General features: G+C 30.2%; 1 protein-coding gene across 3 annotated transcripts in view; it reads right to left on the reverse strand.

The window, feature by feature from the left end:
* Nucleotides 1–2979: 2979 nt before the first annotated feature.
* LOC143235026 (C2 domain-containing protein 5) overlaps nt 2980–25623 on the reverse strand; it is a 110088-nt gene continuing 87444 nt past the window's right edge. For all 3 annotated transcript variants that reach the window (XM_076472744.1, XM_076472743.1, XM_076472742.1), the window contains exons 25-31: nt 22497–22586; nt 21417–21510; nt 16308–16376; nt 10220–10272; nt 7467–7592; nt 5828–5974; nt 2980–4328 (exon numbers count right to left, since the gene is read on the reverse strand). In XM_076472744.1, the coding sequence (XP_076328859.1) occupies nt 4197–4328; nt 5828–5974; nt 7467–7592; nt 10220–10272; nt 16308–16376; nt 21417–21510; nt 22497–22586 (711 nt within the window). In that variant the 3' untranslated portion in view covers nt 2980–4196. The remainder of the gene's footprint in view (nt 4329–5827; nt 5975–7466; nt 7593–10219; nt 10273–16307; nt 16377–21416; nt 21511–22496; nt 22587–25623) is intronic.

The raw sequence follows: 25623 nt of genomic DNA on the forward strand, positions 1-25623 counted from the left end.
ATACAAGTGCATCTATTAGAGAATTAAATCCAAAACATGTTCTGGTCTACCAATGAATATTGAATCATAAAAGATAATCACAAGAAAAATAACTTAATTACACAATGTTTAACTGTATTTAGAATATTTATAAACATCTGATTTGGGAGAAAGATTTTTGTTTATGCAAGTTTAAGTTGAAGTAGATGCATTCATTTAATGTATCAAATTTAAGTTCTGAGATGTTCTACAATATCTGCTGGATAGAATGGGCAACTCCACAACACCACACATTTAAAACCTTAACAGTTATGTGACAAAATTATGTGGTTGTGATATCAAATACACAACACTATTGGTAACAGACAAGAAACAGGCTTATATTATATACAAAACTACTCCAACAGCAAGCTTTTATTCCTATTCTTACTCAGAACAGTTTCTAATCAACTGTTTGTAAGTCTTTACACTGATGTATAAGTTGTTCTTCAAAGATGATATATTATTACTGAATGTATTGCCTTAAAAAAACAAAAAAAACAAAGTTGAGCACTTTTGAAAAATAATTTCTTTTGTTTTGCTAACAGCAGTTAACTTTCATTAAACTGCTGATAACATTACAATGTGAAACACATGTAGTGCTATTAACTGCTTGCCTACAAATTTCCAGACATATCAGCTTTATCTTTTTTTTTGTGACAATCAGAAACAGAAAATTATTCAATACCAGTTTCTTTGTACATGTATGTGAATTTTATATGTACATTGTGGCAAAACTATAAGGGGAAGGGTAGGCATTTGCCCACCTAAATTTTTTTCTTGCCCTCCAGTTTTCCCAAGAGTCTTTTAAGTTTGAGATAAGCTAGGTGTATTTTTATTTTTCTAAACTAGATATGCTTTACACAAATGTTTTTTTCAATAATTTTAAAAGGGAATGCAATAAATACCAATTATTTATCAAATGGTAAACAAGAGTAATAGTAAACAATTACTATTACAATTTAAACTGTTTCAGAGGTGTTACAAAAAACTGTCCCAGTTCTTCACTCTGGAAATCATAATGATAGTGTATATGCTATTAAATGTAGCTTGTTTAACCCTAGAATATCAAATATTTTCAATTAACACCAGGAAGTATGGGATCATAGTGACCCCATGCTGTTATTCTAGGGTTGACAAGAAACAATGAAAGATACCTTAATGTACAGCTTCTACAAGAATTTTAAAATATACCACCTAATGTACTAGGCATTATAGGATATCATACAAAAATTACTCTTAATATTACATGTGATCTGCTGGAGCACATAATTAGTGTTGAAAAACACCTGTATTAAATAAATGAATTATAAATTAGTATTTAAAAAGGAATTATACAGTTATGCAACCTGCTATAATGAACCCTTAAACCGTGGCCATCATCAACTGATGCTGCTACCTACATTATTCCCACTGTTTAAGGGTTGAAAGTAAACACAATAAAATGCACTTTTCTTACATTCATAACAACAAAATAAATCCAATTAATTATGTAACAAATGTTTGATAGTTACTTAGCATGTTGCATTTACAAACCTTAACAGAAGGCTGTATGCCAAAAAAGAGCTAACAGGGTCAGTTTAGAAAGAAAAATATATATATTATTATCTGCCTATGTTTTGAAACAGTGTTCAATATCAAAATGGCTCCCTGTTATTTAAAGATGACAACAAACAGCTTGTAATTAGTTCATAAAACAATTATCAGATATCTTTCTTACAATATTCTTGAATTATAAAATATATATATTTTATGAGTAGCTAATTTTTTTTTTGAAAATGACAATTAACCTGAAATGTAGAAAAAACATTATGTATACCAAATGATTTCATTTTTATTCTACATTTCTATTGTCAAAAAAAATAGTGGGTTAAATTGCTACATAAAGCTACAAGTTTAATGATCAATAAACAGTTCCTCTTTCTACTTTAAAAAATTATGTCAACCAAATTATGGATGCTTCTGTAAATAAACAAAACCTTAACACGTACATAACTACAATACATATACTCATTCTATATAACTAATAAAAAGGTTTGCCTATTTATACATTCTATGAATCATGTTAAAACTGTCCAAACTGATATACATTAAGTAGTTTCATCCAAATTTACCTTACTGCAAAATAAATGTATTTTATTTAAATTTGCTAGAACAGAAAAAAACAAGTACTACTCATAGCCATAATCATTTCTTGAAAATGCCTTGTAAAAGCTGAAAAATCACATTACAACTGAAGTAAAATCTACTTTTAGTATAAAATTCTTAGTCTAGAAATATAGTTTTGCATTATTAATCTGTTGCACATTACGTACCTTAATCAGAATAAATCCACACAATTTATATAACTGCCATGACATTCTCCCTGCTTAATCAGATTCACACAACTTACAAATGTGTGTGTATAATTTCTGGAGCTATAGTATTCAAAATAATAACAAGATTCTAACAAAAGAAAATGCTTTATCATACTTTTAGCTTATTCTTTTCAGGATATTCAAAGCATTTCTCTTCAAGTCATTGCCAGATTTTTTCAAAGCAATTCATATATTTCTTAAACAGTTATTACTTCAGTTATTGTCTCTTCCACAGACAATTCTTCATTTTTCAACACTATTCTTCCTTCTCTTACATGTCCCAAATAACCTATTTTTAAAACATTACTACTTATATAAAACCTTAAGGTTTTTAATAACATATTTTTATATGAGATAAGAAAAGTATCCCTAAACATGGTATCTATAATGAATACATTGATTTATTGTACATTTCCAAAACTGGGCTAATAACTGGCCTATGCTACTTACTAAAGAATTAAATGATCATTTTTTTCTCAGTGATCTAACACCTACATGAGTATTTTTCATGAGATCAGTTTATAAACTCTGCCCCAAAACAGATAAAACACAAATTGAATTCATATTTCAAGATTAATGAGGTAAATTCTTTACTGATAAACTCACAGACAAAAAGTTTATTACCATTTATTACATTGTTTGAGTTAAATAATATGGTCTTTACTTTATTATGAGCAGATACTGTGAATGTCTATTCACATTTTCTCACTTCCCAAATTATATTGTCATATACGCTTCTTAACTTCATCTTACTAGGCACAGCATCATATGTAGTTTTTACATCACTTTCATTTCACAAATGTGTTGACATGGTGCATCTTAAATATATTAAAGGAAATACACAGCAATTACAAAGCAAAATATAAAAAAAAAAAAGAAATGAGGATTTGTAAAATTGCATTTTTATCACATGTATCTAAAATCTATAATCTTCAATTCAATAAGTTGATACTTGACCACATCAAAATCCAGATTAGTATGATTTGGTTACTGATATATGAAGTTAATGGAACAAAACCTAGAAATTACAAAATCACCATGCAACAAATGTTAAACCAAAATATGAAACCTACTAAAAAACATTTACAATTACTATAGTTTCTCTTTACTTCAATCACAAGAAACGATGTTCTTAAACTTCAAATAATATTTTAAATTAAAAAAAAAATTGATATTGACTAGCTGCTTTAATGATAGTTTATATGTTACTTCTTTGTCTTTAAACCTCAGTGTAACTGTAAACATATCTGGACTGTAGAAACTTTACCCAAAACTTGTTTTTTTAAAAAAAGACATTTGCAAATGAAACACACTAAGAATATTAATAACCATAAGAGAAACAAGCACCAAGATTAAAGCAAATGCTTGATATGTAAATGTGCATTTAAATTCTATAACTTATCCATTGCTTGCATACTATTTCCTCAACAAATCACTGCACGCACATTCAGAGGAGAAAAAACTGAAACTGCTATATAAATCTTGCATGCCTAATGCTTTTTCCTCACAAAAAAACCAACCAAACATATTCCGTCAAAATCTAAGCTTTAACTACACTAACAATTTATATTATACAGTTATTACTTTTGCAATTAGCTTGTGTTACTTTATTGCTTTATTTTATGGTATCCAACAATTTTGTTATTTTGGTATAAATAAATCAATCAAGTATTTTTCTCACTGGATGACAACCTTCATTTTCAATTTCTGATATTCACTTCATAACTTCAAACACTTTTTCTCTTCAGTAACAAAACAAACTTAAGAGTCTTGTTATAAGACAGCTTATCTATGTTGTTCCCTCTCCAGGATAATAGTGTGTCAAGCAGAAGAATCTGAAGCAGCCACAAGACTGGTCATTGTGGAACGTGTACTCACATCACCAGAGGTGTGCTCACTTGAGTGGTATTGGACAAGTACAGCATCACCTCCTACATCCACTAAACACTGAGCCTAGAGATTCACAGCCTTACATTAGAAGAAAACCTTATCAGAGATAATGGTTAGCTTTAATTTTAAAAGCACAGGGTGTCTTAAAAGTTTGTTGTCACTATTGTACTGAGAAAATCAACACAGATTTCAGTTTTTGTGCAAATTTCTTAGATAATGGTACAGAATATTAAGTAATGTATGGAGGTGGTCTGGATTGAAAGTTTTTATTACTGTTTGACACAGGGACAAAATTTCACATATATTCTGTAAGTATGTAAGAGCATTCAGCTTGTGGGAACTGACTTTTAAGAAACCCTGCATATGAATATATTGGTGGAATAAAGCAATCTCTGGAAAATCGTTTGTTGTATTTATAATATAACATTTTATCTTGGAAAACTTTAAAAACAGATAACCAAATGCTATAAGAGGACAGTGCTAGTCCTCTTTCAAAGAGAACTAATATCAAATTAGTTTACTAATTCACTTAAACTTTCAACTTTCAAGATACAATGAAAGACCAAGTTATGGCTATCAAACTGTTAACTTTCAATGTAAATATAAAAAGTGAAGTTTGATAACAAGTAAAATATAATAAGGAATTGAAAACCATCTTTCTAAACACACAGAAATTTTATCTAAAACTATTAATGGTAATAACCTGAAGTAATTCAGCTCATCAAATTTACTTTGTTTTTTTAATTTAGCATTTCAGTTTAAAAAGACTTGGTTACAACCATGAAACATTACACACACACACACACACACACACATTTACTCACAACAACAACAAAAAAACAAATTTAGATGATACCCTAAAACTTTCAGAACTACTGAGACCCAAAAGTTATTAAGCCTTAATGTTCTGTTATGCCATTTTTCTAGTCACAGTAGTACTTTTATATGACATACCCAATTTATATTTTAATGTTCTGTTAATAACCATATATACAGATCTTAGTTGGGGCACTGTTTGCAAGAATGTCTACTTTTTTATACAATTTTCTGAAATTTAGGAGACTTTTCTCCAACTTTTACATGTCCTTTCCAATACAAAAAATAAAATAACTTGTTTTCACTGATAAGCTTCCTAATGGATCATAATTATTGTGCTGCCTTCTTCTTACTATGACTTACAAACCTTGTGTTATCATTTTAAAAAATTTCTTTGGTTCACCCATCTCTAAGCCACATGACATGGAGCTGTTATTATGTGTCATCCTTGTTGCAAACAGTTGTATCATTAGCCTCGTTCCACATAATTAATTATATTTTAGTTATAACAGATCATTATGCAAGCACTTTTTGTATTAAAAAACAAGATTGGTTATTTTTTTAAGTCCAAAGCTATAGAAAATGGCTATCTGAGCTCTGCCTACTGTAGGTATAAAAAACAAATTTTAAGTGTTAAAATTCTGAATAGCAATAAGATACCAGTCGAACATATTAAGAACATTAAATAATCCAACTCTCAGAGGACTTTCTTTGATCCTATGTATTTGAGAATTGGTGGAACTTACTTGATTTTTGTGAGGATTATATAACAAGACACAGTGGTTCATATGATAGGCTACTAAAGCATTACCACCAAGGGCTGCAACATGGGCTCGAACAATAGCAAACACCTCTGATAGAAATCGGTGCATAAAACCATTAAGACCTCCTTCCTAAGAAAGAATGAAATAAACATATAAATATTAAAATTTTATGGAACTAGTTATTCAACTAGTAGAAGATAAAGATACTTCAATACAACAAAGTAGAAAAGTCTTAAATATACAGGATTTTAGATTAATCATTAACTTAAACTATTTAGTTAGTATTGTTGACTGACTGATTTTTAATACCAGAACAGCCTCAAATAATATTTATTCTCTTTATTTTTACATATCATTTGAAATTGCTTCAAAGTTAAATATCATGTATATACCTTTTCACAGGATAGTGTACAAATCTTTAACACAAATCTGGTGGAAGTTAATTAAAAGTTTTTAACAATAAACAATTTTTACTCTTTTGATTACTAAACTTATATGCCAGTAGATGGTGTTAGTAGAGCTAATTTATAAATACTTAAACAAATACACTTTGAAGTGTATTTTTCACATCATTAGTGGAATGAATGAAATAATAAATGAAATTGAAGATACAAGGTGATAAATCAATCTTAGTGTATTCAAACCTGGTGTTTTCATGTTACAACACAAACAGAAAACAAAAAGTTTACCATATGTTATATATACAATTCAACATTTTTAGCAATTAAATAATGAATCTTGTTATTAAGTAGTTGATAGAAAAAATGTAAAAGTAATGGAAAATTTGTATTTTTTTCTTACTGTGTACATTTTGAAAGTGAAAAATATATATCAGCTTTGAATTCGTGTATAGTAAACCATTTCATGTTTCAATAGTAACTAAAGGTTGTAACAGATGGCTAAGTAAACACCAGATATTAAATATTTTACATATGATTACTAGACTAGGAAAAATAAAAAAGCAGTGTCAACATAAGATACAGTGTGGTATCTTGAAAGAGGTTCGAGTCTTGTCAGAAGACAATGCAGAGAAAATGATCAAGCCAAAAAGGACCTCATGTATAAGAAATGAAACAAATCACCAACCACCAAAATGTCATTGTTCTATTAGGAGTTCAGGCGATTTTTATATTGTTAATAACAATACTAATTATATATATACCTTTCAAATACTATTAAATTAACACTGAACAGAACAAACAACAGTAACTCTTGTCAGAAATAATAATGACACTTTTGTATTCAAATTTTTTCAAAAGCTTATTATAAAGATTAAAGATTAGTGTCTTAACAACAAAACATAAGATCTTGAACTATAGTTTTAAAAATATCTACCCTTATCTTAGCATGTTATGTTAAATCTCCATTTTACACTTCATAACTTAAAGAGGATTTTGCAAGAATTAATGAGGATTTGTTTACAATTCTAAGCATACTGGTATTACAATAACCAATGTAAAGCATTATTTTTCTGAAAGTTATGCTAACTTTTCATCACTTTTATAAATTATTAAAGGGTAAAAGTTGCTAAGTGTTACTTTTATTTCTTAAACAACACCAGTCCTAAGCTGTATATCCAATAAACATTCAACTAGTAAAATAAACATAAAAACTAAATTACTTCACGTATGCTCGTAGTCTCTCTAATGAAGAAGAAATCGAGGTTTCCCATGTAACGTTCAATACGCCCACCAGGGATGGAACTGAGAGGGGTCATGTCAATACCATGATATTCTCTTGGTGGTCTCTATGAAGAAAACAAACACCACATGAGTATTTCAATACAAAATACTGTGTATTGCCTAAGAATAACTAGACATAATCAAATGAAGAAATAAGACAATTTAGTCCTGCATATGCAACCTATTTTTGAGAAATAAAAGAAGTTCACAAAAAATGTTATTTTATAAACACTAAATAGACATTACTACTGATTCTTGGCTGTAAGAAGTATTCTAAGCCTCATATTTTCAATGGGTACTTTAAATGTTTACAAATAGATTAAGGTAGTTTTTAAAAACATGAAAACAGTTAAAAAAACCTTGTCACAAATTGAGAAAGACAGCTTGATTATTGAATATCATTATTTTTACCTGCAAATAAAACTAACTCACACACACATCACAATTCAGCAATACTCTCAAACCACATAAATATGACTTCCCCAGGCAACCTATACTATCCACTTAATATTCATTTAACAACACTCTTGGTGAATACATAATCTATGCCCTTACACCTTGTATACCTTCTGCAGGTTCCTTTTTCAAAGATGTATTTAACTTCAGAAACACATTATACCAACTAAATCTATAAACCTTAATGGCTAGCTGTAACATTATGTCAACATTCATGAAGTTCATGTCACAGAAGCTGTACCTTTACCATAATGACCCAATTCCTTTAATTCACATCCCCAATAGACATTGTTTTCACTTAGAATTAACAACAACAAACATTTTCTTCAAAATGTTTAAGCATGGGCAATCCTGTTTCACTTGTTCCCACCTGTTTATTTATGATCTAGATCGAAATATAAGCTATACAATCTACATTTTATCCTCCCCTATACTCATACAGATATCTTGATCACACTTTTGATGGTTTTAAATTCTACAGAACATACACACCTGTTTTGAACACAAACTCCATACACCATGGAACATGAAAATAAGTTATCTTTTCTTAAACTTGACATTACTAGATCTGACACACAGTTCAAAACAAAAAAAATGTACCAACAAACACAAACATGGCCACTACACACATCTCATCAATATACTAAAAAACCTTTCAGGCACAGCTTCAACACTTTGCTCAACTGATTACACAGATGAAAATATCAACTCTATAAATCATTCCTTCATTTACACCCACAAATTTTCACATAATCACCAGAATAAAAACATCAAAATTCAACTCATAAACAAAACAGACACTAATGCACAGCAGTTTACCACTTACCTCTGACATCAGCCCAAAAATAATCAACACTTGAACAAAACTGGTCATTAAACATAAAATTCCTGTTGACATCAAATTCACCCAAAAATCCAACCCTAAACTAAAATCATTACTAAGTAAAATCTACATTGAGTCACACAATACCAACACTGTAAAATAATCTGCATTAACTGTCCAGAATTCCACAGAAACCAGAAGACAACTGGAAACCAGATTCACCAAACATGATAAAATGCCTTCCCATGTTTCCTACAATTGCAACTCAATAAGAAAACACGTTATATTCATACAAAACACTGTAACTTGTAACAAAACAAATAACCAAGTATCAATAAGTACAGAATAAGTGTAAATATCTTAATTAAACAAAACAGCCTTACACTGAATCAACACACCATACATATTTATAAGCAATCTCTCATCATGTGACCTTTTTGTTCACACAAATGATGAATGAGTGGTGGTTGGGAGCTATGCTAGTTTGGGCAGTAAGATGGGACACTTCATACTGGTATAATTCATTTGCTGTGCTGTCAATTAGTGCCTTTCTACCATATTGGGGGCTGGAATGCTAACATCAAGAGGCACGTTTTCATCTTACTTAACCTAAAATGGTAGTACCATATTTCTTTATTTTTTATTATTTTTATTTCAATTAATTCTTTACTTGGGAAAGCAGTCACCTTCCCACAACTGCCTGCAGGCAGTGAAGGGTGATACAGATGTGGGACATTGTGGGCTTGAGCACCCACATCTCATTCAACTAATTTCTATTTCTAATTCTATATCTATTGCTATTCTTTATTTCTTATGTAAGACTGGTGAAAGGAGGTTAAGACTGATAGATGATGTATCCTCATCGTTATGTGGGTCCTATTTCTGCATTCACATCCAAAACCTAGGGTACATTTTATAATCCTACATTGTAGCTTGTACAAATACCTCCAGAACCTAGGGTAAATTTTATAATCCCATATTGCAGCTAGTACCCTGGGATCTTTTCAGTTGATGCAGTATTTTTGTTTGTTTTTGTTTAAGCTTGTTTTTGAGTTAAAATAACAAATTATACATTCATGTCTCTCTGTAAACTACTTGTATCTGAGAATGACATAATCGTATTGAAACTCATACATCTATAACAAAGTTTTCTTCATTACTTGTCAAGCAGTTTCAAAACTTTTAAAGTAGTATATTTCAAGAATGCTGTACATTTTGTACTTTATAAGCTACATGGAACATAGACTAACTAATCACCTACTTCACAAAACTTACAGACATTACTATAACAAATAACAAGCTGAGCTTCTGAGCAGAACTATGGAAATCTACAAAAACATTAACACAATTCACTGAATTAAGTACTAAACCTCATCTGTTTTCTGAAGTACATATCTTGCTTTATACACTTACATGATAAATAAATTTAAGTTCTGATGATCGATGAGATGACTGTTGTTTCAACCCTGGAACAGAAACACCAATAAGTGAAACCTTTATAAAATACTAAAAACCAGTAAAATTCCTTGAATATTATCATCAAATATATATACACAAATACTTAAAAAATATCAGTATTTTAAGCCTCTGAAAATAAATTACAGATGAAAGAAATAAAAGAAAAATATATCACGCAGTTTATCTTTCTTCAACATCATAAGGTAAATGTAACATGATTTCAAACCCTGTTGCCAGAAAAACATATTAATAATAAAGAAAGATCTTTTAACACAACTAAAAAATTTCTGAAACTATAACAGCTTGTATCTCTATGATAATTCTACCAGGACATCAAGTGACTTTTGATGATGCAAATATAGGAATTTTTAAAAAAATTGGAAATCAAAGCCAGAAACATAGGAAAAACATACAAGGTACATCTATATGCATTTTAAACAATATTTTGAAAAGAATCTTTTGTCTTTTTCTCCACTTACCATCTCATCTTTAATTTTAATTAACAAAATCAACACTTTTTATCTTAACCATCTTAAACAATGACTAGATGTATTCATAGCAATAAAAATTTAACAACAGAAATACAATGAATGTAGTATTGAAAACTAAGTTCTATTTAGACCTGATATATTAAAGATAATGAGTAGTTATATTATAATTATCTAAAATAATGACTAAATGTGATAAAAAAGCCTTCAAAAGAAATAAAGTGAATGTTTCATTTAGAAAGAAAATCAATAACACTATCTACACCATTGTAAACAGTACTTAAATGTGAAAGACTCTTTCAATAGACAAAGATGTATTAATAGAAACAAAACTATATTGGCACTAAAAACAGTTCTTTTGGGAACTTGATATACTAAATTTACATAGTGAGTAGTGATATTGTAATAGTCTTAAACAATGACTGTATGTAGTAAAGATCGTTTACAGTAGTCACAAGCAAGCAATGATTACGTTGATTGACATATATTTCTGGGGCTGGAACAAAGATATTTAATCTGATCTTACTTTTGTGGTATAGAAGGATTGATCAGATAACAGTTTCCTTTTAGAAGGTGTACTAGACTCCATATTTCCTCCATCCTTTGCTGATGAAAAATTACATTTCTTATCATGTTTCCTTTCTACAGACAGTAATTTATTACAGCTGGCTATTTCATCCAGCTTCTTCCCCATTAGCTGTCTTTTTTGTTGTTTAACACTCCTTTGAAATTCATATATTTTGTTAATTTCCTTCCTTAAGCTTTCTCTCTTTGTTGTGACTAGCTATTATTGTCTGTGCCACACTTGCACCCTTCATATCAGTTTCATACTCCCTTTTCAGCTTGCTGTTTCTGTCTTTAAGCAATTCTTCTTTGTAGATTAGCCACTCCTGAGTTTTAGCTTCCTCCTCTTCAGTTTCTAAGCTTTTCTTCACAACTCAACTTTTTCCATTTCCTTTTTTCTGTTTCTCTTTTTTAGTATAATCTTACTCCAGTCTTTGTTTGTTTATAGTTACTATAAGCCATTTTAGCAGATCTAAACACTTCCTTGTTGAAGGGAATATTAATGGAATGAAGCCTGTCATGATCAGAAACTTTAACATGCCCTTGATAGTTCTTACAGCATTAACAGTTTTCTCCCCAGTAGCAATTCTACCTTTGGTGACAATATTTGTATTAAAAGATATATTTCTTTCCATGACTGCATTTCCATGGTGCACACATACTAATGTTTTCTTGACTTAGAAGAAGCAAAAATATGAATTATTTTATCGTTGTGAAGGTTGTTAAAGACCACTTGCCTCCAGAAATGATTCACCCTTTCCCTGCCATGTAAATTATCTTCTGTTTGATATATCTTCCATTCATCTCCAATGTTAGTTATGACATTCTATTTTAATATCAAACCCCTACATTTATGACAGAACCTTGATCAAATCTTTTCACTGGAGAGAAACAAGCTAGGGCTTTGATCAACCTATATTATTAGGAAGCCTACTGATCAGGTACTTCAATATTGCAGTGTATGTAGAATGACCATATTCTAAGATTTTTCTTTGTGCTGATCTCTAGTTTCATCTTGGAATCCTCCTGTGTTGCTTCCCCCACTTAGCAAGTTTTTAATGGCAATACCTAGATTTTTCAGGTTTCTGGTCCTGTGCTGTTGAAAACATCTACTTTGACAAACTACTTCAGAATGGTGTAGACCAAAATTGTCATTCAATTGTACAGCAATTGAATCACCGGATCTCTCATAAAATTTTCAAATAAAGGGATAACTAAAAATAGAAAGAGCAATTTGACTTTCATGTCGTCTTATTGCTTCCCTAATTCTCATGAAGTTGATACTCTTTGCCATTGTCTCTGGATTCCCCTCTACTTTTGACACTTATTCCTTTATCCCTGACCACTGCTCAATGATGCATTTTCTGATGATCAGCCAGAAAATTTGTATGTGTTTTGGAAAGACTTCCTCTAGAATGTCAAGATCTATTTGTATGTCTTTATAATCTTTCCTTCTTCCATACAAGTTCTTGAATAGTCCAATTAAATCTATCACTAATATTTCTGTTTCCAGAACATTTTCAGTTATAACCTTGCTGAAGAAGATATTGTGTATTGCATGAAGATTACAGGTATCTACAACAAGAACATTCTATCATGAACCAGAATTTATGACTAGCTTAGTAATTTCTCTATGGATTGCCTTTTCAACACTTGGTCCATCACTATTCAGTGTAACTACGTGTTCCAACCACCTTGTAATGTTTTCATAAAAGACTTAGTAATAGACTTTTTATTTGCATGAGAGAAGAACAATGACTCGTATTATCTGCACTAGACTTCTTCATGGGTTAGGTACCTGCAGCTTATCAAGAAATCCATTTGTTTCTTTATTTGCATCTCAGTTGTTTTATCACTCTGCAACAATAAAAATATAGTTGAATTTTGTACATCATATGTCAAAACAGAAGTGAAAACTTTCTTTGTGAACTTGATGATGACTTAAGAAGGCTTATCAACAAATCCATTTGTTTCTTTATTTGCATCTCAGTTGTTTTATCACTCTGCAACAATAAAAATATAGTTGAATTTTGTACATCATATGTCAAAACAGAAGTGAAAACTTTCTTTGTGAACCTGATGATGACTTAAGAAGGTCAAAACGTTGTTCGCTCTTCTACGTAAAATATTTTCTCAACCCAAACGAGCCGTTTTTGCATACATAGAAGTGAAAACTGGCCCAAAACCATTTGACAGAAGATAAAAGAGCTTTTCTTCTGCTCATACTGAACCTGTCTTCTACTGGGCACCACAACAATGCTTTGAAAGTTTCAGCAATACCATCACTAGCTCTGAAACTTGGATAATGCACATTTTGCTGCCCAAACAGCTCCTGCACACAAGTTATTCTCTTTTGGTAAAGTGTAAGGAAGAATTGTTGATTTCTATTTTCTAGCCAATGTCCCAGGTTTTTGATAAGAAGATCTTGCTTTTTCACCTGCAAACTCTATAGCTGCACTTTCCATTTATTTAGTAAACAATAAGGAAGACAGAGAATGTAGACCCACCACACCAAAAAGTAGATCAACTAAGGCGCCAACAAAAGAAAAGATACCAACATGAGCAACCATCAACTAATCTCATAATTAACAGATCCAAACAACAATTAAAAGCTGAAGAGATACATCTGTTCAACAAAGGACTCGCTTTGCAACAAGAAGTATTCCATCTATCAAAATAAAAACCTGCCTTGAAGATCAAGCCAGAACATTAGTCATTCATTCTACACGTACCAAAAAACACCAACAAAACTATGGAAAACAGCCACAGAAAAAAAGACAACAACAACATCAGTTCCATCAATAATCAACAAGTTATCTTTCCAGGTTGAACCAAAAACATCTATTTCCCAAAACACTCCAAAACAGTATTTTAAATAACTTTCTCAATGAATTTTCACACAAAACCATCAGCTTAATTTCACAGAAAAGAAAGCTAAGGAAAATAACCGTACACAGAAGTATGTTAATTTTGTAAATAACCAAACACAAAACAATACCAAAATTCTAAAAAACTATTGTAATAATGAACACAAATGAGGATATTCAAAAAATGAATAATATCCTATTTTAAGCCAATTCTCACAAACCCAGCTAAAACATGAATAAACCAACTAAACAAAATGCTACTACAATTAAAAAAAAAAAAACAATCTCAGAAAACTTTTATTTCTACCTAAGCAAGACCAACTTCTGCACACTACAAGTATATTGCACCTCCAAACCTCACAAACCTGACTGTCCACACTACAACCTGTAACATTAACTTATGAATTATTTAACTACAACCTTGGTAAATATATAGCATGGGGATTTTCTACATATTCATCATCAGCTGGCTCCTCTTTAAAGACTCTTTTAACTTGAAATCTATTCTTAATCAATTAAATCATAAAACTTTAATTGTCAGATTTTGCATAATCTCCCTTTTCACTGAAGTCTCAACTGTAGGGTAGCTTTCAAACTTTATATCCAAGACCCCAGTCAATTAATACACATTTCCAGTAACCAGTTAGCAGCTCTTCTGTAATTCACTACCACCAAAATTAACATTATGTTCAATGACCAAAACTACATATAAATAACAGACTGAATCTCAAGTGATCAGTGATCAATTTAGCTTTACACCAACTACTATAATGGTACAGATATGCTGATGATACGTTTGCTGGATTTGCATCTATAGAACAGACTTAACCTCATACACCCCAACATTAAGTTCACCCATGAACACAAGACAGCTAAACAAATGATATCCCTCAACCTCAAAATAACAAGAACCGATACACAATTCAAAACAGAAATCCACAAAAAGATCACCCATTCTGGACTATACATTCCCTAGGACTCAGTACATAAAACCAAACATATTAAAAAAAACAAAAAAAAACGCAGCCACAAAACTATGCTCACCTGATAAAATTAATGATGAAATCAAGGAATTAAAACAACACTTCATCAACATCAAATTTCTTTCAACACATATAAAAAAAAAATAATTATACACACACACACCTCAGTGAACAACACAACCAACAGTAACCAGCAACAATAAATTAAATGAAGCAACTAACTATAAAACTTGCATACCAGATATTTAAGATATCAGCAATATAATAACCAACAGTTAAAAAACAACAAAATATAACATTACAGTGAACACTAAATTCATTCAAAAAGCACATATAAAACTAAAATCCATACTATGTACAAACTAAACTGACAAACAGAACACTAACATTATTCATAAAATACAATGCAACAACTGATGTAACTTCTATATTTGAGAAACAAGCCAAACAGTATAAACCAGATTCAATGAACATGAAAAAACATCAGAAAACTGCAAATCATATAAACACAACGTAACCACAGAAAGCATGAACATATTAAGTAGAGAAACAAAGACAAACAAAAGCAAAATAAAAGAAACCCTACTTATACAAGAACTCAAATCATAATTGAAACAACACAGAGGAGCCCCTTCATACCTATATTAATTAATCACCTAAAATCTAACTGTTACACTCTCTACAGTGTTGTACCTGTTCACACTCTCATTTCCAAAACATGCCCAGTAATGGTAAGTTTCAAACTGTCTTTGTTAACCTGAAGATGACCTAAAAAGGCCAAAACATTATTCTTGTACTTCATTTCAATTAAAGTTTTAAATATTCATATCAGCCATTTCTGTAATGTATGTTCAGTGTCATATGATTTTTTAAAGTTATAACAGCACATATTTCTGTGATAATTCTTATGAACTGGTTCAGTGTTATATGATTTCTTTTATTTTATTTTTTCAAATAATAACAGCCTGCACTTTATGATAATTCTAATCAACTAATCAAGTTTCATACAATTTAAAATAATAGCTCATTGCAATTAAGTTATAATTCTAAGATATATTTAATGGGTGGATGAAGGTCTATTTTTTGTGATCTATTTATAACTAACACCAATTAAACGTTAATAGAAATAAATATAAAATACCTGATGCACTGGTAATTTCACTGCTAGCTCGGTCTTCATCCATACTAAAAATCATGTCTAGCTCAGAGTCTACAGGGAAACATACACCAAAAAACCACATATGAATAAAAATTAAAAGTAAAAACCTTCTAAAATTTTATATTATTGAAAACTGTCCAGCTGATTATGAAAGATAAAAATGTATTAATTTGTATGAAGTATAAATATATCTTAGAATTACACAACACAGTTACTTTAATTGTTCTGTGAACAACACAGATAGTGAATGAACATTCTTGTCATCAAACTAAACACACAAAATCAGTAGGTGAAATGGTAGCAGTAATCACAAATAGGACATGGGACTTACAACAAAAGTACATTTAAATGCCAATAAAATTATAAAACTATTTGCATAACAAAGAGACTTCTAAATAACTTCTAAGAATGAGTCTTATAAATGGTATACAGTGCTATGACCACAAATCAACAGTGCTGGTCTTGTATAAAATTAGTACTCGGCAATGTGAGCCATAAATGTTTTTCAAATTGAAGATACTTGTCTCTTCAAGGCAAAAGATTATGCTTTGAAGTGCCAGAACAATTTTTTTTTTTTTTACATGGATGCATAGAAATATACTAAGAACATTTATGGAGATTCTGAATGGTGCAAATCCTAACAGTATTATGCAAGCTCTAATGCAAAAGCATAAGTGCTAATACAGTTTGTTACAGTGTCAAGTAGAAATATCCCTGGGCACATATTAAAAAAAACTTGTTAATCACACACATACACACATATATATGCTTTAACATTTAGCATACCAAGAAGTCCTTCAGGAAAAACTGTAGGAAATTCATGAAACTCACTTGAACTGTAAATACATATATATTCACTAGTATTTAAAGATTACAAAATTTTAGCTATTTCATGATTATAAATTATTTGGGTCAATATTAGATAGAATCATTCTAACCAAACAACATTCTGTATGAACCTTATATTAATAAGAACTCCAGAAATAATAAAAGAATAAGAAACTGACAGCCTTACTTAATGTTATTCTGTCAAACATTTTTTGTTTTAAAAGGCACCTTTGTAATTTGCTTTCTATAGTACAGTTATTTATGATTTTTTTTATTATTCAACTACTTATATAAAACCTTAAAAAATTTTGTTTGATATCTTCCACGTTGATATCTTGAAATTTTAAAAGGCTTAGTAACCTACATCCAGCAGCAACCGAGTTCAAAGGTTGTAGCTAGAAGAGATAATTGTTTGCTTTACTTCTTTATTTATTGTTCTATAGTTTAATAAAAAATAAGTTTCATAACTTATTTCTAAATAGTAATAATCTACACACATATATAATGCATAATAATTTAAATGTTACTGTAAAATACAAAATACTAGTCTAATAAAACACAGCCAAGACCAGATTGTTCTTGTATTATTGGATACAGTAAGATGAGTGCATGTGCATTGCATTAGTGTAAGTTACATAATGTCAGCAAGGCATGACTATAAGGTCAATATAGTAAAAAATAATAAATATATAACTTTAAGAGATTTAAGCTACTTAGACCAGGAGTTTCCAACTTAAGAGTGCCCGAGGGCCACAACTATATTCACGAGTCTAGTTGTGTGCGACATTATATTTTTGTCAAATTAGGGCTTCTTGGTGTATTACATAAAGCTAAATATAGAGTAAATAGATCCATGGTAGGGTTAATTTATGTACTTTCAAAATGGTAAAATGAGTTATGACTAAGGAAGGAGTTAATCTCAATGTGACTTACATTACTTTACATGATATTTGGATGGGCATATTTGTGAAAAAAGATGTATTTAAATGTGAAAATAAAAGGAAAATGTAATTTAAACATGTTCAATTATGTAATAAATACATTTATTGAAAAAATGCTGCATATAAAATAAACTAGAATAGCAAACATATCTATGATATTTAATGTAGTAAGGACATAAAATTTTCAATGTGAACTTTGAGGTCACTCAGCAGCACTGACCAAAGTGTGTATATCGACATGAAGTTCTGTCATTGCTAGTCTCAGGAGGTGAAGCAGAGAAGAATCCATGAGGCAACTTCTGGTGTGGTTTGTAATGAATTTCACTGTGAAGAACACACTTTCACCTATGTATGTGCTACCAAACATTGATGTCATTTTCTGTCCAAAAGCATACAGATTTGGAAATCGATTTCTTGAAAGTAGTTTAAAGAAATCTGGTCCTTTTTCGTATCTGGTTTGCAGAAACAGATCAGCTTGCAAATCACATAATTCAAGTTGAACATCAGCTTGTTGATTTTCTATGTCAACACAAAGAGGATTATTGAACAGTTCTATCCTGCTTTTTAGCATTTCAAATTCTTCGAATCTTTCATTAAATTCATCTATAATATCTTCAATATTTACACAAAATTCTGAAAAATCAAGTGACTCATCATCTTTGAACTGTTCTGTTAATTGCTGTCAACTAACTCGGAAATTGGGCCAAGTCTTTGTTTTCTAAACAAACTTTGAAAATTCTTATTTCAAAACCCATTTATGTTTCCCATTAAATCTGATACCATCTGTTTCTGCCCCTGGAGTTTCAGGTTGAGATTGTTAAGGTGAGTGGTGATGTCTGTGAGAAAAGCCAGTTGTTTTAGAAAATTCTTACTTTTGAGCTCTTCTTCAAATTGTGTTGTATCTGTTGAAACAAACTGATCGAGGAATGCAGGAATTTCTTTCCTTATTCCAAAGATTCGTTCAAAACACTTTCCAGCATTGAGCCACCTTAATTGGTTGAAAAGAGCCAAATCCCTATATTCTGCCTCCATATCCTCCAAAAACTGCTTCAGCTGCTAATGTAAAAGAGCTTTGTTTCCTCCTCTTATCATGTTAATAACTTTAACAAGTTTAAAACTTCGTTTTGATTCACTGATTTCCCACACAAAGCTCCTTGATGATTAATACAATGAAATGTTGAACAAATTACTTCATTTTTCCTAAGAAAACCAACAAAGCCTAATTTTTTCCAATCATTGCAAGTGCACCATCTGTCACTATTGCTGAACACTCATTGAAACCTCTGATTTTATCCACTGAATTTTTCACTGCCTTGAAGATATTTCCTTTTGTGGTCCCACGAGAGCACATACATTCAATAATTCCTCTTTCGTCAAAAAATCTTCATGAATAATTCATACAAACATTAACAGCTGACACTGTTATTAACACTGATTCAAATTTCTCAGCAATTTCGGTATTCCCAAACACCTTTGCCATTTCAACAACACATTTCTTTAGTAAACTGCCATCAATAAAAGGCTTCTTTGCTCTTGCAAGTTTAAGAGAAACAATGTATGAAGCATTCAAAGTGGATGTATGGCCTTCTGGCAACTTGCTAAACATACTCGTTTGTTGTTTTAATTTCTTGCTGAAATCTGCAATCTGAACTTTTTGAGTTTCTCCATACTTTTTATACTTTTCTTCATGCATCATTGAATAATGCCTTTTTACATTAAATTCTTTGGGCACTGATATAATTTATAAAAACCACACACTGCAACTTGCCATTACTGTTTGCAATTAAAAATATCAAGTTCCCAACGTTTCTGGTACACTATTTTCACTGTCAGTCTTATATTTCTTAAAAACTTTGCTCATGTTTATATTTACCATGGAACTGAACAGTGATAATTTACAACACGTCAACCTCCACAACAGCAAATGGACAGACTGGCAACAACCACCAGCCAGGCAAGTTCATTTTGTTTAGCAGAGGGTAGGGAGTACATAGCTGAGCAAGTCCAATTTGTCTAGCAGGGGGAATGATGGTATAATATGCTGAGATATATGTGATACAATTTAAAAGCTATTTCTATCAAGTTATTACTGTAAAATTATAGAGGCATAAATAATAAACATAGGTGTACAAAAAATAAATTTTAAAATTTCATTAGTGAATGTCAGTTGGAGCTTTCATGCATTTTTACCTTGCAAGTCAGAATTTTTCATTTCTTCACTAGAAGAAAAATTATAAAACTAGGTTATTTTTCAACAGACCTTCACAGGCCACACAAAACCATGTCACAGGCCGCATGCCACCTGTTGGAAATCCCTGACTTAGACTAAACATTTGTATTATTTTGTTATAATATTTACTCATGCTAACATGAAAACATAATTTATATTTATTTCCTAATTTTTTTTATGATGCTTAAGAGGTTGATCAATTGACAGATTCCACAGAGGGTATAAAAAATAAAATATAGTCTTGCTGAAAACAATTGTTTGAAATGTACTTAGGAGTTCTAGAGCTTAGAAAAATAATATCTGAGATTTTGGGGACAAAAAATATTTATTTAATCATAACACAAAATCACTTTGCACTCAGACTAGTAACCAGACCAGACAGACTCAATATTTTCACAAATAAATTTTTAGCAAAAACATTTCATTAAAAAATTGGATTTTTTGTGTACAAAAAATTTGCGAAATTTTGTGAAGACACACATATTGTATCAAAATTTAATGTAAATACTTAACGTGTGTGCAAACATGTATACAAACTTGTGCATATTATACTAAGCCTGTGGCAAAAAGGGTTAAATGCTTAATATCAGTTCCACAACATTTTTTAGGAAAACAGTTAACAAAATATTCTAGAATTCTATTCTTAAATTAAGTTTCAGAACCTGAAATATGAGTATTAAACAATACTTTTATGCAAAATGCTGAAACTGCTAGCTGTATAATCCAGAAAGAATTTGTGGAATACCCTTATATTATAAAATTGATATATTACTATATTTATTTAAGTTTATTAGACTAGTAAGCTGTGTGGATCTAACAAGCAAACAAATGGCTTTTTTGAGCTCTTCAAGTACAAATATAATTTTTTTGAAAGTCAGTTTCATTATCACTGCTTCTTAAATGTTTACAACTATTTTTAATATACTTTTAAGTTTCTTTTATTTTTCTTAATTGTTACTTAGTATAGGGATTTAGAACTATGGTAAATACCCAAAATTGGCTAAATCTGATTAGATACATATGTAAATAAATAATTTATAATAAAATTCAATGGTACACAATACAACTACCAATCTTAAAATATTACAATACCTTTTTTGGACTTGGTTCGTGAACCTAGGGGCTGACCCACAGTTGTTAACAGGTAGGGGTGTCCCAATCCTATAGCAACACCAAGTACAGAAATCTAAGAAAGATTTAGGAACAAATTTGTTATTTTGAATGATAACTGAAAGTGTACTTGATTCAGACTAAACAGACCAGGCAAAAGCAATGTCCTACCTTTTTAAGGTTGCAACATATTTATCAATTTCAACTTAAGTCATTAAATAATGCAAGATATTAATAACAAAACAAAAAACTGTATCATTTCACAAACCCACAACAAGATGTTTATTACAACAGACATGGCAGAAACACATAACATCTTTACAACACTTGCATTTTGTTTTGTGTATTGGTCAGTTCCGTGGATCAAACAAATGTTTTATATGATTTCTAAATAATGATATATTCCATTTTCTTAAATTTAGTTTCATTAATATTATTAGTTATAAAGTTTAAAATAATTTTTATTTTTTACACTTATTTTACAATTATTTTGCATTTTCACATAGTCTACTGATTTATGACTAAATAAAATCTTCTGAACTAGTTAATTAATTTAAATGCTTACACCCATATTGTTGCATATCATTGTAAAAGAATAACTGTACAACACGTACTGTACTCTACCAAAATGAGCCTGCAGAAATCTAAACTTCATTGTTAGCTATGACTGAGGTTATGTGCAGTGTCGTTAGTTGCAACTGAGGTTATACACAGTACTGTCAGTTGTCACTGAGCTTATGTACAGTACTGTCAATTGTGAGTTACATAATTTATAGTATTGTCAATTGTAACTGAGATCACAGCTCATACCATTTTGACAGATTTGAACAAATTAAGAATTAAATAACTGATCATATGTCATAGCAATGCCTAAAAATTTATATTTTACTGTAGTAACAGTTTTATTTCAATTAACCTGCTTATTATGACTAATATTACATCTGAACTTAGAATAATGGCAATGGCATACTTTAACAGCAGTCTTAATTTGAAATACTGATGTTTCCTTTCAAAATAATGAAAAAGTTTATACTTAAAAAAGTATCTCCATTTATTTTTTACCTGCATTTCATCTTCTTCTGGTAGATCAACATGGAAGTTCAAGTTAGTTAAGCAACAAGGCACCAACCGCTGCAGTTTCACAAACAGCCCCTGAAAAAATATTAAATGACTGAAAAAAAATTTTTTTGTCTACTCAAATATATAATACACATGTAAATAAAATGCTTAACTATCTCTTTCATAAATAAAAGACAATATAATAAGTCTACGAAATACCTCTACCTTAGAATAATAATAATAACCATAAGAAAGAGAACTGATAACTAAATAACAGGTTACCATGACTCTTGCTTTATAATAGGACTTGCATGATACTAATAACAAAGCAAGTTTTTAAACTCTAAATATAGCCTGCCCTCCCCTCTTCTGAAATATTCAGTTATTAAACTCTGAACAATGAAACACACCAAAAATAATAGTTCTCATAGATAAAAAAACTAATATTGTCAGTTTTAGCTAAGTATATGAACAGTACTGTCAATCGTAACTGCGCTTATGTACAGTATTTCCATATTAATAAGAATACAAAACATTGGAACTGATTAAATCATAGTTTTCAGAAAATACAAGAAGCCCATAAAAGTAGATCAACAACATGAAAAATTACAAACATTGATAAACTGTTTATAAATTCCAGTTTATCTTTTGACTGAATAAAGAACTAAAAACTGAAACATCATCTTAAGTTCTCAAAATGTCATTTGCTTATAAACAAACATGGTTTTAAGAAAGGAGTTATAATTGGCTCAGCAGTCAACAATAAATTACTGTAAGTTGTGAAATATAAAGTGGTTGTATTAAAAAGTTACTACTTAAATATTGTTCAAAAGAACAAAAATGCAAGTTTATACTTTTCAAATTACAGAAAACCTTAATGGAAATCAAGTCATGATACCAAGGAATCACGTCGGATCAGAAACTGATAAGTCACAAAACAATGTCAGTTTAAATGAAAAATTATTTAGGTCTCTTGTTACACAGCACTAAATTAAAAATAGAATTTATATGATGCTGACAAAAAACAAGTAAATGTTAAGTTCTTAAAATCTTTATAAACAAATCTTGAGTGTTTCATAACACTAACCCTTCAGCAATGGGTCATGGGTCAAAGGCCATGTCATTGTACTTGTTGACTTGCATTTAACATTTTACTGAACGACTATTTTATGAGTTTATGTCAATAAGTTTGGAATCAAATGTAGATTATAATTCAAACTTTAATATCATATATATGAATTATTTTTTAAATTTAGAAGTAAATATTAAAATAACAAATATAGGTTTTAGTGAATCACGTGGTATATCAAAAGCCAGCACTGTTAAAAATTAGATGTTTGTGATGTCAAAATACTAAGTCTATAGTTTTGTACAAATTAAGAACTCAAATTAGTAATATTATTAAGCTAAAAAAAAAAATTAAGGACACCCCTTCCTTTTTTTTTCTCTTTTCTGAAATATGCTTTATGTACTGAATCAAATAGTGGCCCCATTCACCTTTTTTCATTTTTGAAAATACACTTACTTCAATATATGACATGTGAATAATCAAATCAACAGCTTAGAATGTCCCCATAGCAGCTGCCTCAGCCATTTTAACTTGTGAAAAGGCTACCATGTTATTTTAATTCAAGATTTCAGGAGGTAGGTTATGTCTTTAGTCTGCTCAGTTTCATATTTTTTTTATAATTTTATAAATCTAAATACATCTTAGTTACTAAGTTATGATTTTTGAGTTACTCAACTCTCTATACATAAAACATAAAAATTTTGTTTGATATCCTCCATGTGCAAAACTTTAAAAGGCTTAGCAACCTATGTCCAGCAGCAACTGAGTACAAGGGTGGTAGTTCAAAGAGATAATCATTTGCTTTACTTTTTGATTTATTGTTATACATTTAAAAAAAAACTAGTTTAATAACTTATCTCTAAATGGTAACAATCTATTTACATATATATAATGTATAACAATTGAAATATGACTGTATATTATAAAATATTAGTCCACAAAAACAGAGCCAAGACAGGGAAGACTAAAAGTCAATTTTATATTACTAGATACAAGGTGTGCACATACATAGCATCAATGCAAATTACGTAATGTTAGCTAGGCATGACTGGAAGATCAAATAATAAAATATATAGTGTTAAAAAATTTAAGTTACTTAGACTAAACATTTGTATTTTTGTGATATAATATATAGTCATTCTAGCATGAAGAAAGCATAATTTATATTTATTTCCTAACTGTTTAATGGTCACAAGATTAGTCAAGTAACAGACCCCACATAGTTAAGAGTACACAAAATGACATAAGACAAAGTCTCACTGATAACAAACATCTGAAATGTGTTTAGGAGATTTCAGAGATAATGCAAATAATATTTGAGATTTTTGGAATGAAGAACAGTTTTTTAACCACAACATGGTTAAAAATTGTACTCAGACTAGTAATGAAATAGACTATTTTCACATACAAATCTTTAGAAATAATTTGCACAACATACAATAACAGTTATCACTTACTTCTCCTCTCAGTTTGGAATCGAATATGTGGTGAGAGGACCTCCCAGAAAAGGTTCTGATTGATTGATTGATTTAGTGTTTTATGGCACAAAGCAGCTAGGCTATCTGTGCCAAATGTCCAATAAAAAGGTAAAAATAAATTAAATGTAGTAAAATACAGAAAAGGAAATGAACGTAAAACAAAACATCATTGAAAAACAGAAAAAGCATAAAACCAATGTTGACACCTAGTCTACAATGTTAAGAGAGAAAGCAGAGTAAGAGAAGTTGTAAAGGACTTTCTCTAGCAAAATGGTAATGATCATAATGATCATAACCTGCCAGAAAGACTAACAGGTAAGTACAAGAACCACTGTCAGTCACATGAAGTTGGCCTTTCCAGTCCTGGTTCCGGGTTATGTGTCATAACAGCCACTATCAAAAGGTAAAATAATAAAAGTTTTAAAAGACATATAGCAAAATCATAATAATGATTAGCCAAATGTCCGGTTAAAAGGTAAAAGTAAAGTAAAATTAGTAAAATTCGAAAAAGGAAAGAAAGGTAAAAACATAAAATGGCATAAAACTGATGCTGACAACCAGTCTACAAAGTTGTAAAGGACTT

The sequence above is a fragment of the Tachypleus tridentatus genome, chromosome 12 (assembly GCF_004210375.1).
Source record: "Tachypleus tridentatus isolate NWPU-2018 chromosome 12, ASM421037v1, whole genome shotgun sequence".
NCBI lineage: Eukaryota > Metazoa > Arthropoda > Merostomata > Xiphosura > Limulidae > Tachypleus > Tachypleus tridentatus.